This window comes from Mirounga leonina, unplaced genomic scaffold, assembly GCF_011800145.1.
Source record: "Mirounga leonina isolate KUSES-001 unplaced genomic scaffold, KU_Mleo_1.0 Mir_91, whole genome shotgun sequence".
Taxonomy (NCBI): domain Eukaryota; kingdom Metazoa; phylum Chordata; class Mammalia; order Carnivora; family Phocidae; genus Mirounga; species Mirounga leonina.
In genome coordinates this window covers 48,714,321-48,727,895 of record NW_023270839.1, presented here as the reverse complement: position 1 = coordinate 48,727,895, position 13,575 = coordinate 48,714,321, and the positions used below count along the sequence as shown (strand labels likewise).

At 55.5% G+C, this 13,575-nt stretch overlaps 2 protein-coding genes across 3 annotated transcripts in view; both read right to left on the bottom strand.

Annotated features, from left to right (window-relative positions):
* Positions 1-373: 373 nt before the first annotated feature.
* ODF3L1 (outer dense fiber of sperm tails 3 like 1) lies at positions 374-4,338 on the bottom strand. The gene is made up of 4 exons (XM_034994268.1): positions 3,739-4,338; positions 2,591-2,701; positions 1,545-1,658; positions 374-925 (listed from the first exon to the last, which is right to left on the bottom strand). The coding sequence occupies exons 1-4, from the start codon at positions 3,857-3,859 to the stop codon at positions 444-446; spliced, it is 828 nt and encodes a 275-aa protein (XP_034850159.1). The 5' UTR covers positions 3,860-4,338; the 3' UTR covers positions 374-443.
* A 7,809-nt stretch (positions 4,339-12,147) lies between these two features.
* SNX33 (sorting nexin 33) overlaps positions 12,148-13,575 on the bottom strand; it is a 64,909-nt gene continuing 63,481 nt past the window's right edge. For both annotated transcript variants that reach the window (XM_034994265.1, XM_034994266.1), the window contains 2 exons: positions 13,292-13,366; positions 12,148-12,232 (listed from right to left, as the gene is read on the bottom strand). In XM_034994265.1, coding sequence (XP_034850156.1) covers positions 13,315-13,366 — 52 coding nt within the window. In that variant the 3' untranslated portion in view covers positions 12,148-12,232; positions 13,292-13,314. The remainder of the gene's footprint in view (positions 12,233-13,291; positions 13,367-13,575) is intronic.

Here is a 13,575-nt window from a genome sequence, read left to right as displayed (position 1 = left end):
GCTGGAGGGAACTTGGACATGCTCCAGGCCTACGCTTCCCCCCTCACTGTCCCAAGGGCAGCCCTGAGGGGCCCAGAGGACAGGAGCTGCACAAGGCCACATTGCACGTTAGTGGCAGAGTTCAGACTAGAACATAGCTGGCCAGAGTCTCTGCCCAGGGCTCCTGGCTGCCTCCCCTGCTGAGCCGGGACAGACCTTTTTCCAGACAGGGACCCCTACAATGCCTCCCAGGATCCCAGCCCCTCACCCAGGGCAGGCCCCAAAGGAAGCAACCATGTTTGCAAAACAAAAAACTGAATAAGTGAAAATATTTATCTAATGCCTTCTGTGCGCTAGACACACCAGGCACCAGCCCTACTACTTGAAACCTTGGTAAATTGCTCAGTTCAGTATAGAAAAATAACTTCTGTGGGGAGTGGGGGGTGAGTGCCCCAGGAGGGGGCTTAGTCGGGAATGTCGATGACCAGTGGGCATAGGTGGAGTGAGTGCTTGATGCCCATGGTGAAAGCAGGTGGGCGGGGCTTGTGCACTGTGACCTGCTGGACGTCGTGCGAGCCTGGGCCAGGCCGAGGTGTGTGGTCCATCGGGTAGGCGAATCGCTTGGCCATGTTGTAGACGGGGCTGCGGTTCTGGTAAACGGAGGGCTCAGGCCGGGCATGCACGGCCGGCCCAGGGCCTCCTGCCACATTCTCCTTGTAGAACCAGTTCTTGTGCCCCGAGGCAAAACTATAGCAAGGAGCCGCTCGGCTGACGGGGTTGCTGGGCCCCAGCAAGAGTGGCAGCTGGTACTGATTGGGGGCTGGATTGGGGTCCATCACTCTGTACGGGCACCGGTAGCCAAAAGCACACTGGGGAGCCCTGCGTTCCCCAGGTGGGTGGGTCTTCTCCAAGTGGTAATGGCAGGGGGCTGGGTTGGGGCTCAGGCCTGAAAGTGGATAAATGGAGGGGAAGGGTCTCAGGGTGGGAGCCAGGCCACATCTCCTGGTGTCCAACTGATGGGTCCAGGTAGAGAGGTAAGAGGTCTTGGTGAGCCTGCTTGATGTTACTATAACCACTTTATCGTCGGGCAGGGACATCACCACCCCTGCACAGGGCTATGGGCAGGGGGAGGGACTTAGGTCACAGTGACATCAGGATTGACACTGTTATAAGATAAAAATCACAAGTGTCGTCAGAACGTCACCCTTGGGATGTCGGCATCCTGATATCATCCCCGTGACAGCACCCAGAAAACATCCTGAAATCACTACAGTCTGTGAGCTCATTAGCATGGCAATATCCCTGGTGCACCGTGAGCCCCCATGACATTTTTATCATAACCTTGCCTGCTGCCACACATGCATAACATTGGCTTCAAGACCTAAGTATTGTGACACTGACATGGTGACATCAGAGTCTTGATATAAGCTTGCAGGGAGATGCCAGGATCCAAAGACACACCTGGCAAAGGGGAGTCATGACCCTTTGTCCCTGCTCAGGTCCTAAGGGTGGACCCCCGCTCCCCATCCTCCCAACCCCCACACCCCTCTCCCGTCCCATCTTACGCAGGTTAGAGATGCGTTCCTCCATGGGAACCTGTGGGCAGCTGGACATTCCAAACCGGGTTATTTTGGGATCCAAGAAATAGCAAGGCCCAGGGCTGCAAACGTCCATGACCCCTGCAGGCAGCCACAGAGAGGCCCAGTCAGCCCCAGAGGACGCCCTAGGGTGAGCCTGGCCTGCCACCGGGTGAAGATACCCTCTGCCCAGTAGATAAGTGAGGGCTCGCATCCGATTCCTTGGGCTCTTGGGTGTTTCCTGACCCTTGATTTCCTTGTCTGCAAAATGGGGCTTTTAATGCATGACCTACCAGTCTTGAGAACTTGCTCGGAGAAGCAGATAAAATAACAGCTGTGTAGCAGCTTGGTCAGCTCCCATCGGGGATTGGTGCCAAGGGGTAATAATAGGCACAGTGGCTATTGTTAGTACTAAGAAGGGGTCCAGCCCTGGACAGGCGGTTCCCCTGCTGAGGAGGCCATGTCACGCCAGGGAGGGACCCAGCAGGCCTCTAAATCTCAGAGCCCCAGAGATACTGCTCAACACCCCTGCCCACCCTCTCCTCTCGCTGGCCTTGACCAGCAGCCAGAGTTCTTCTGCGGCTTTCTGCTCTTGCTCTTCCAGGGGGTTCTAAGCCAACTGCGAAGCTTGGGGGGGCCACCATTCCCACCAGAGTCCCCCCTCCCCAGCTATTTCTGCCCAACTTCTGTGACAAGTGAACCCACAGCAGCCAGAGCTGAGGGGCCCTGGCCCAAGACGAGACAGAGGAGACTCCCCTGCCCACTGGACAGCCCCAGCCGCCCTTCAGAGCTCCCGCAGGAGGTCCAGCTGGGAGCTCCCCACGGAGCGGCCTTTGGAGGTGTGGGTCACCTGGGCATCCCTGCTGGCTTCCTTCAGGACCCAGTGAGCCACCTGGGTGTCCTCTGCAGGGCAGGCCTGGGTTCCCAGGGTCCCGTGGCTACAGGTAATGGCTCCCTACTTCTCACTGCCACCCCAAACATCCAACAATAGTAATCCTGAGCCCGAGGGGATGACGGGCGTGGCGAGCACTCACGCTTCTCCGAGTGTCTCGTGTGCAGAGTATAGGCTGGCTCCTGGAACATGGAGATGTCGTGGTGGAAGTAGCCGGTGCCAGATGGTCGGAGGTACTTGGCCGGGCCCGGACCTGCGAGGATGGACAGGGCAGCCTCAGCCTCGGCGCACGGGATCAGAGGCAAGGGAAGCCCCGAACCCAGTGTGCCATGAGAACATTGGGATCTTTGCTTCTGCTGACGTCACACTGCCGCAAATCCCACCATCGAGCTTCCTTTGGGGGAAAGACAATGTTCCCAGATAAAATGCAATGTGTCTTAGACAGGCAACAGGTAATATGAAAGATAATAGTTACAATTAACCAAGAACTTACTCTGCACCAAGCACTACACTAAGTATTAACACGGATTATTTCAGCTAAGCCTCCCAACAACTCCATAAAATTGATACTATTGTGTTTCCCATCTTACAGATGAGAAAAATGAGACTTAGAAATATCAGTTTGCTCAAAGTCACACAAGCCTGGTAATGTGAAAATTCTGAGACAATCAGCCAAGAGACCGCAATCATATAATCACATACTAAACCACCTCCCACATAGACCAACAATCAGTCATTAACAATGTAGTAAGAATTAGTTTGTCTGGGCGCCTGGGTGGCTCAGTCGTTAAGCGTCTGCCTTCGGCTCAGGTCGTGATCCCAGGGTCCTGGGATCGAGTCCCACATCGGGCTACCTGCTCGGCAGGAAGCCTGCTTCTCGCTCTCCCACTCCCCCTGCTTGTGTTCCTGCTCTCGCTATCTCTCTCTCTGTCAAATAAATAAATAAAATCTTTAAAAAAAAAAAAAAAAAGAATTAGTTTGTCTGCTTTCAGTGTAGGGTAAGATTCAAGGGAAGTGAGGAAAGCTAAGGGTGGGCTAAAACCTCCTTCGAATCCCTAGCTTTTTTCCAAAACTGGAAAATCATACACCGTGCTCCCTTCCACTCCTACCCCCATGAAAAGTCCCAGCAGCTAATACTGCCTCTGGGGTTCAGCTTGAAGGTGCAGATCTTCTGTGGGCTTGGAGGAGAATCCTCAAGAGCTTTGCGGGAGGCAGGGCTGGAAGGCTGGGGCACCTTCCGCAGCCCTGTAGAGAGAGGAATCCAAGCTCAGGACAGGGGCCTGCTCTCACCTTTGATCATTGCCATGATCACAGGGGTCTGCTTTACCTCCCGCCATGAGGGCACCTGAACTTTCTCCTCTGGGCCCTGCCCATTGAACACAGAGTTCCTGGCCCCCTTGGGCAGTTTCATGGCTGGGGCCCAAGAGGGGGCAATAGCTACTGAGAGATCCAAGTGGTGGGCAAGGGGCTAGGCCTGTGTGGAGCCTGTTCCAGATGCCCTTGCTCAAGCCCCTGTGTCCACTCTCTCCCCAACTCGAGAAGCTGCTTGGGGGTTGGGAAGGAAGTCAATCCTCTGGCTTGAGCAGCTGAGGCCGCCTGGGGTGCAGCCAGCCACAGGACCTAGCAGGCTAGAGCTAGGGATGACATCACCGCAGAACTTGGGCCGTGAAACTCGGAGTGTTTATTTCCCCCAGTTACCATGGCAGCTCAGCTATAGAACCCTGAAAACTAGGCCCCACCGCCCCCTACTCCCAACCAGGCTACATGGCCTGAGGGTGCCCAGAACCCCAAGTCAAGGAAGGAAAAGGGAGAGGGGGAGTGACAGAGCCAGCTCTTCTCTACTAGTGGGTGCCCTGAAGTCAGAGAAAGGAATGGAAAGTGTGGGTGGATCCTGGGGGAAATGTTCCCGCATCCTGGAAAGTCCCCTGGGGTGGCCCTCTATCCCCTGCCCCTCCCATCTATCCCTGCAGGTTCTGGACACGCCCTCCCTTCTGTCTGTTTCTCCTTGGAAAATGATCAAACCGATTATTTCACACTAAGGTGTAACTGTGTGATAGCTTCCCGGACTCCTATCCCTGGGCACAGTGTCTTTAGAGATCCATGTCTAGCTCAGGGAATGCTTGCTTGCCCGCTGCTGGCATTTCAGGCAGGGAATGGGGAGCAAATAAGGAGGATGGAGGGATGGCATTGAAGCCTTAAGAAGCAAGGCACTTCCTGTGCCTGTGGTCCAGAGTACCCCCTGGGGTAGGGGCAGTGTGAGAGGGAACATTGAGGGTAGAGAAGACACCCAACTGCCAAATGATTGATTGATGAGCCCCAGGGCGGAGGAAATGCTGGGGATGCCTTCACTCCCTAAAACCCAGGAGGTTTGGGGGCCCTAGGGCCTGCCTGCACCCACCAGTTCATAGCTCAGACTGGGGATTTGATCCAAACCAGCTAAGAGGGGTTTCTGTCTTGGGAACAGATGACCCCTGGCTTTAGAGAGGGTGTCTGTCACAGCCCTGGTATGTAAATAAAGAAGCTGAGTCCCCCAAAGGGGCAAGGACTTACCCAAAGTCTCCCATTGTATCAGCAGCAGAGACAGAACCAGGACACAAACCCAGGGCTCTCTTTGGCTCACAGCCTCTGATCTAATGGAAACCAAACCCCGCTCTGAGCTCATTCCAGCCAGCAGGCATGATGAGGACTCGGAGCAGACAGGCCAGATGTGCTGGGCACTCCAGAAGCCCTTGCAGGACTGACTGGCTCAGAACAGAGGGCAGGGTCCCACCCAGTGGCCGCAGACACCCCCCTTTGTCCCTCACATCACCCAGGGGGCCGCCAAGCCTCTGATTCCTCTGATTTCTGGAGAGAGAGGGCTGCGCAAGGCTAGGATTGGCCTGGCCTCAACTGGCCTTGGGCCACGGGCAGTGCCGCCTCCTCACCCCCATCCTTGTCAGCTTTTCCTGGAGGAAGCTGCGGGCCTGCTGGGCTCAAGCCCTGATGGTCCCCTCATGCTGACAGGGGCCAGATGTGGGGCTGAGACCTCTACCTTCCTGATCTGGGGCGGCAGGCGGGGTGGAGTTTCCAAGTATTTCAGACCTAGGGAGGCTGCCTACAATACGCGCCCCCCACCCCCGGCCACCCGGCCCCGGACTGCTCCCGTCTGTCGCCTGTGTGCCTGGCTCTCTGGGGGCAGCTGAGCCACCCTACACCCCAGCCCATCACAAGCCACCCTACTTCTGCTCCAAATGCTCCCTTCTTTCCAGCTTTAACAGAAACCTAGCTCACCCTGGAGACAGCCTTGGTCCTCTCCAAAGCTGCTTGTTCTGTCTCTCACACTCCCGCCCCTCAGAGTCCAAGGTGGAGCAGATCCCTGGTCTCCTTGCTACTCACCCGGGGGCAGTGTCCCCTCCCTTTAAAAAGTACCACCCCTCAAGGGCTTCAGTGTCCAGGGTGCCCCCCTCATCTGCTCAGGGTGGCCATCTGTCCTGACTCGTAAACCTGGCGGCCCTGGCTCATGACCTTCTTCCCCACCCACCCTGCCCCTGCCATCACCCAGGGGACTGAGGCTTTCCCAAGGACAACCCGTCCCTTGGCCTCCCAGTTCCCAGACCTCCTCCTCTCCAAGTACCTCCCCTCCACTCCCTCACAGCCCCCTCTCCCCAGCACATCCTGAGCTGCTCACCGTGGCCCACGGCACTGACCTTATGCCTCCCTTTGGAACACCACCTTGGCTGACATCCTGTCACTCTGCTAGTCTGGATGCACAAATCGCCTGCTAGCGCCGAGACCCCATTGCTCACTGCGCTCCTTCTCCCTCTCCCTCGGTCCCCTCCTGCTTTCACTGCCCTCCTTGTGCGGCTGCTGAGTCCCCAGGTCCAACTGTCTGCCTGCACCAGGCAGTGAAAAGCTGTTGGGATTAGTATCACGGCCTCCGAACCCTGGACTTGTCACCATGCCGCCAACTGTCCATGTCCACGCTGGTCAGCTTGCTCTCGTCCTCTCCCCAGAGGTTGTTTCCAGCGTGGCTCATTCCCCTCTGCATGTCCTGTCAGCCCCCTGCACCCCCTCCTTCCCAACAGTGGAAACAGGCCAGCAGACGGGACTCTGACCCAAACCCGCCCCACCACACCATCGGGACCCCCGGCTCCCACTGCCTCCTGCGGCCCAGGAGGACTCACCAACACCTTCTTCCATTCCCTCTGCCTAATCAAAGACGATTGACCTTTCACATGGGCCCCTCCCCTCACGCTCTCCATACCCTACGTCCCTTCCATGTATTAGAAACCATCTACTTGACCCCCCAACACACATACACACACACACACACACACGTCGCCTCCAGGGCCTGTATCTCTCTGCCCCGTCCAGACCAACCTCCCCTGAGAAGCATTTTTCCTGTTGTCTCTATTCTCTGCAGGCTGGTTTCAAGGCATCGCTACCCCTAGATGACAACCTGCCTGGGGAAGCTGCAGCCAGGGGACACTTCACCCCTGCCGGACTGGCCTCCCGCCTGCCCCGGACCCAATAACCAACCACTCCCTTCCTTCGGCGCCTCTTCCCAGCTCCGAGCTGTTTTGGTCTTGATCCCATGTCCCCACTGCCCTTCACAAGCTTTCCTCCTGGCTCTTCCTCCTCAACCTGACCTTTCAACGTTGGCTTAAGTTTATTCATTGCAAAGGGGAAAACAGTAACTTTACAGGGAGGATCCTGGCAGGCATCACCTCAACCAAGTGATGTAAATTAACATCACCAACAGTGGGCCAGAGAAACGTGGTATACCTCCAAGAGGATGCACTGAGAGAGCACAGCATCACTTCTGGGCTATTCCGGCCACAGATGCATGACCCGAACCCAATTATGAAGAAACCACATAAACTCAAATCAAGATTCACTTCACCAAAAACTGGTCTGTACTTGCTGAAAAGGGCAATGTCATGAAAGACAAAGAAACACTTAAGGAAAGAACTTTCCCAGATCAATAGAAATCGAGAGGGAGGACAACTCAACGCAATACAGCAACTGGGATTCTCCTTTGCTATCAAGGATACTACTGGGGAAATTGGCAAAACGGAACGAAGGTCTGTAGCTGGTTAAAAATAGGGTAGCAATGTTAACTTCCTGATTTTGATCATTGCTGTCTGGTTATGAAAGAGAAGGTCCTTGTTCTTAGGAAAGAGCTACCAGATGGGGCGCCTGGGTGGCTCAGTCGGTTCAGCCTCCGCCTTTCTGCTCAGGTCATGATCTCAGGTCCTGGGATCGAGCCCCATATTGGGTTCCCTGCTTAGCAGGGAGCTTGCTCCTCTCTCCTGCTTGTGCTCTCTCTCACTGTCACTCTCAAATAAATAAATAAAATCTTAAAAAAAAAAGAAAGAAAGAGCCACTGGAGTGTATAAGGATGAAGGAGAGCCATGTCTGCAGCTCACTGTGGATTAGCTCAGGAAAAAATATGTATATACATAGAAAAGAATTTAAGATCTGATAAAATATTGACATTTGGGAAATCTAGGTGAAGAGTATGTGGAAAATATTTGTAATGGCCTCACTGCTTTTCTGTAAGTCTGAAATTATGTCAAAACAAAAAGTTGAAAGAAAAACCGTTAGTGTCTCAGGGTTTAGTCCTGGGCCTTCTGTCATTTTACCCCACCCCTCCTCTTGCCTGGGTAGCCTGCCCTCTCTTTGCTTCAGTCCCACTGTCTGTACTGCCATGGTTCCCAAACAGACGTGCCTCTGGCTGGGGCCTTCCCAGGGGCTTTCAGCCCTCATACCTGACAGCCCACACAGTGTCACTGGATTTCTCACAAACACCTCAAAATCAACATACCCAAAGCTTCTCTCCTGAGATGTCGCCTGTCCCCCATTTATCTCAGTGAATGACGCCACCAGCCATCCGTGTGCCCAGACTGGAAAACTGGGCTTGTCACGGACATCTCCCTTGTCCTCCCATCTCCATATCCAACAGGCACTGCATCACTGTGGGGAGCCTGTGAGCTCCCCCAGGAAGGACCCTGCCATTGAGTCTTGTGTCCCCAGTGCCCAGCATAGTGCCTGACATATATGGTAAGTACTTAAGAAGTATTTGTTGAGGGGCTCCTGGGTGGCCCAGTCAGTGAAGTGTCCAACTCTTGATTTCAGTTCAGGTCATGATCTCAGGGTCCTGGAATCGAGCCCCGCATCGGGCTCCGCACTCAGCGGGGCTTCTGTTTGTCTCTCTCTCCCTCTGCCCCTCCTCCCATTTGCTCTCTCTCTCGCTCTCTCTCTAAAATAAATAAATAAATCTTAAAAAAAAAAAGATCTGTTGAATGAATAAATGAGTCGATCCACTGATTGATCAAGGAAAGGTCTCTCCTCGCGGCAGCAGAGTCCTACTTTCAGAGTCCCAGCCAGGCTCTCTGGACTATCACTTACACTTGCACAGATTTGCATCAGTTATCTGCTACTGCATAACAAATTATCCCCCAAACCTAAGAGCTTAACATAGCAATAAACCTTTACTATCGCACATAGTTTCTATGGATCGAGAGTTCACAAGCAGCTCAGCGGGACAGTGTGGGCTCCCAGTCTCTCAAGAGACAGTAGTCAAGAGGTCAGTGAGGGCCGAGGTCATCTGAAGCTTTGACGGGTGCTGGCAGACCCACTTCCAAGATGAGCGGTGAGCTGGGGCTGGCTGTGGGCAGGAGGCCTCAGTTCCTCCCTTATAGGGCCTCCAGGGGCCCCTCAGGCATGGTGGCCAGCTTGCCCCAAAGCAAGCACTCAGAAGCTGCCGTAGCTTTTAAAGATTTTATTTATTTGTCAGAGAGAGGCACAGCAGGAGAGGGAACACAAGCAGGGGGAGTGGGAGAGGGAGAAGCAGGCTTCCCGCGGAGCAGGGAGCCTGATGCGGGGCTCGATCCCAGGACCCTGGGATCATGACCTGAGCCAAAGGCAGACGCTGAACCGACTGAACCATCCAGGTGCCCCGGAAGCTGCCATATCTTTTATGGACCTCGCCTTGGAGGTCCCACTCAGTCAGTGCCGCAGTTCTTAGTGGCCTCGCAGCTCAGCCCTGTTCCGTGTGGGAGGTAGCTAAAGGAGGGTTGAATGCCAGAAGGTGGGGACCATGGAGGGCCATCTTGGAGGCTGGCTACCGCGGGTTTTTCACTACAGCAGGACAACAAGCCAATGGGGCCCGAAGAGGCTGAACTCCAAGCTGTCTGTTCTCGTGTAAGGTGGCGCATGCACTGAGCCCCACACAAGCTGAAGACACCCTGCAAGCTCCCTCCGGCTGTCTCTTGGGTGTCAGTCTTGCCTTTCCTTCAAGGGACTCCTGGGAGTCATGCAGAGGGCAGGACCCTGGCATCAACAATTGTCATCCTCATAACCACCAGGCACTGCCCCTCCAGCCCCTCTGTCGGAAAACCTCATCAGACACCATGGTGGTTCTACAATTTACAGGTGAGAGAAGAGGCGCAGAGACCTGAAGGGACTCGCCTGAGGCCACACAGGAGAGGCTTGGCAGAACCGGACCTCTGGCTCCTAACCCGACAGTCTTTCCACCGCCCTGCCCAGCTGCCGGCTCAGATCCACATCTCCTAACGCCCGTCACAAGCCTCGTTTCTGTCCTGAGCAGGTACTTCTCCGCCCTCTTTCAGGAGCCCTGCCCTAGCCCCCAAAGGCCAGACTCTGAGCACGTATGTTCACAAATTTTCCATCCGAACAGGAACTCTTCATCCCCCTCCCAGACGCGCTCTCTGCAGGCAGCCAGGTCTACTGCGGGGCACAGCAGGGTTAATAGCATGAACCAATATTTAGAAACAGCACAACCCCAGGGGCGTCAGCTGCGGCCAGCTGCCCATAGCCACTGAAGCCACAGGCTTTTGTGGACATGGTGTGGCCTGCCCCGGGGACCGGAGACTGAGGGGGTCCTACACCACCCCTCAGCCCTGTCTCCCCGATCCAGCTTGGACGTGGCACAGAGCCCGCTCCCACTCCCAATCAGCGCCAAGCCCCACCACTAACCTCCCATCCAGGGCTGGCTCCTGGGGACAGCAAACACAACTTTTCAGCTCCCGAATTGTGTAATTGTTGGGAATGGCTGCCTCCGCCCCTCCTGGGCCTGGCTGCCTGCACTTACAGGAGCCCCACGGACACCTCCAGCCAGGAAAGGAAGCAAGACCACTCCTAGCAGAGGCCGCTGGTTGGAAGCCCAGGCCTGGGAGCCCCTGGCCATGAGACTACAGGGCCATGGAACTGGGGCCAAAAACCTGTGACCCTTGCACAGTAGCGGCCTGGGTTCTGTGTCCCTCACGGCAGAAGGCCAATTTCCTAAGGGCAGGACCTGGGCAGCTAGAGTACACCCCAATGCAGACAGCACCCCATCTTGGGCAGAAGCACCCGCCATTTACCAGCAGGCTGGCTTTGGCCACGGACTCCCTGGGTGGAGGCCATGTGGTCAGAGTGTAAAACACAGAGGCACCCAGAGGGCCCGGCGTGGGCCAGGGGCAGGACCGAGTCATAGCTGCTGCCAGAGCTGGCACTGAGTCCGGGAAGCGTGCAGGGTAAGACGGACCAGGCGTGCCTGGCCAGCATCACGGCTGAACCCTGGGGGCTGGCAAGCGGGTGATGCTGGGTTCGCTGTTGTTTTGTTCTCGCGGAGGCCGATCACTTAGAGAAACTGAGGCAGCACATACCACAGGTCCCTGAAGCTTCAGAACACTCTGAATCCTTCTTCATCCTTCAAGTGTATTCTGAGTTTCCCTCAACCCTGCTCCGAGTGCTATCCCCATGCTTTGCTGAGAAGGAGTTAGTCGAGGGGCAGGGGAGACATTGTGTCACACCTCCTGACCTGGCTAGGCTTGCCCTGGGAGGCACTAGGAGTATTCAGGGATCATTATTCCAGGGAGTCCGTGGAAAAGCAGGAAGGACTGGGAGGGCTTCCTGGAGGAGGGTGAGATGTGGCCAGGGAGGCAGGGGCAGTCAGGGATGGCCACCAAGGGCAGCTGGCCAGCCCAAGCCAGAGGACTTCATGGCAAAGGTTGGAAGGCAGAGGGAGAAGGTCTGAGCCAGGGAGGATGCCAGGGAGGCCCTGGTCCGCTCTGCTCGGGACCCGGCCTTCAGGGACCCAGGCGGGCATGCACCTCCCGTGCCTAGCCCAGGGGCTAGCATGCAGCAGGCGCTCCACAAACACTTGTCTCTTCCTTCTCTGTAGCCCTCACATGCTCCTGCCCTTCACAGGAGGAGGCCAGGGATGAGACAAATGAGGAGCAGGCACTGCCAGGTCCAACAACCTTTGCTCTTGAGACAGTAGGAGGTGGTCAGGGAGCAGCTCCAAGGCCACATGGGGCCTCAACTTTCTGCCAGTCTGCTGGCATGACGTCACTCAGTGCGACCCGGGTTCCGGCCCTGGGTACCGGCTGGACAAAGGCCAACCTGCGTATGCCAGAGCCCCAGCGCCCGTGTCCACTGGGGCCTCAGTGTCCTCATCAGTGCAAAGGGAAGGCTAGCCCCCATCACGCACAATTCCCAGGGTTGTCAAGAGACCAGGTGCGGGTTTTGTAACTGCGAAGCCCCAGCAGAGAAGCAAGCGCAGGTTACGACTGCTGCGCTGGTTGCCACTATTTGCCCGGGCCCCTGTCTCTCTCCCTCGCTGGCAGCAGGCAGAGGGGCACTGCGAGCTAGTCCTGACTTGAACCTTGGCTGCGGGCTGCAGGCTGCGGGCTGCGGGCTGCGGGCTGCGGGCTGCGGGCTGCGGGCTGCGGGCTGCGGGCGGGAACTCCATCCGGAGGCTCCACAGACAAAGGGCTCCTGGTAGTGGTGGGTAAATCTGCATGGGGGGATGGGATTGGGGAGAGAGAGAAGATGAGAAGAGGGAAGGGAAGGAGGAGAAGGGAGGGGAGGGCGATGGGGTGGGTAGAAATCTTCACCCAAGTTCTTGATTCTTCAAGAAGCAGAAGCCACCTCTTCTGTTTTCATTCCTAAAAAGAAAGCTCTTTTCCTCCAAACACAGTGTTCCCAGCAGTGCCCCCAACCCTAGGCCCACACTTGGCCAGTTATTAACCCCTAACAAGGACCAGGTGCCTTGCTGACTGGGGGTGGGGACAGGGACAAGTTGTGGAATCAATGGCTTTATTGCCACTGGAGACCAGCTGACCACAGCCCCGCCCCAGGCCTCCTAGGGTGAACCAGATGCGAGTTCTTCCATTTGCCAAAGTCCCCACATAACAGCAGCACTGGCTTCTTAGCGTCAGTGCACATTTATTGAGCACCTACTGTATGCAGCTGCCTCTGGTGGGGAAAGTTCAGCCCTCAAGGGGCTGACTTTTCATCAGGGGAGGTGATGAGTGTGGAGCTGTGTACAAACTGTGAAGGGCAGGAGCATGTGAGGGCTACAGAGAAGGAAGAGACAAGTGTTTGTGGAGCACCTGCTGCATGCTAGCCCCCGGGCTAGGCACGGGAGGTGCATGAATGCATTTAATCGTCACTAACCCAGTTCTACAAATGAGAAAACTGAGCCACAGGAGAGGTGAAGCAACTTGTTCAAAGTTGGACAGCCAAGTAGGAGAGCTGGGATTCAAACTCAGGGCCTGGGTTCAAGATCAGCTCTCACAACCAGCACACAGACACGGCGCCAGCACATTGTGCTGTGTGGTAAGAGCACCAGGTTTGCCGTCAAAGACCTCGTTCCACCTCTTCGCAGCTGTGTAGACTTGCTCAAGGCCCTCGATCTTTCTCAGCCTCAGTTTCTTCATCTGCAAAATGGGGCTCAATTTTGTGGCAAACTATGAAGTGTTGTACACATGGTGGGATAGTCGCTAGTCAAGGAGAGGGCCTGAATGCTCTGGAAAACAGTGTGGTCTCCTCAAAAAACTCAAAATAGAAGTACCATATGATCCAGTATTTCCACTTCTAGGTATTCAGCTGTGCAGAACCACAGAACCTCTGAGATCCAGTCTTTCCACTGCCAGAAAGAAGAAAACAGAAACATGAATTCAAAAGGATACATGCACCACCAGCAGAACAGTGTTCACTGCTGCATTGTAGCTGCAAGATATGGAGGCAGCCTGGATGCCCAACGACTGATGAGTGGATGAAGAAGATGTGGTATATACATACAGTGGAATAATACTCAGCCATCAAAAGGAACAAAATCTTGCCATTCGCAACAAC

Coding starts and splice junctions, on each gene's coding strand:
- ODF3L1 (XM_034994268.1), bottom strand. CDS start 3,859: ATGAAACTGCCCAAGGGGGCCAGGAACTCTGTGTTCAATGGGCAGGGC. Junction 2,702..3,738: donor GATCATGGCAATGATCAAAG/GTGAGAGCAGGC, acceptor CCATCCTCGCAG/GTCCGGGCCCGGCCAAGTAC. Junction 926..1,544: donor GGAACGCATCTCTAACCTGC/GTAAGATGGGAC, acceptor ATCCACTTTCAG/GCCTGAGCCCCAACCCAGCC.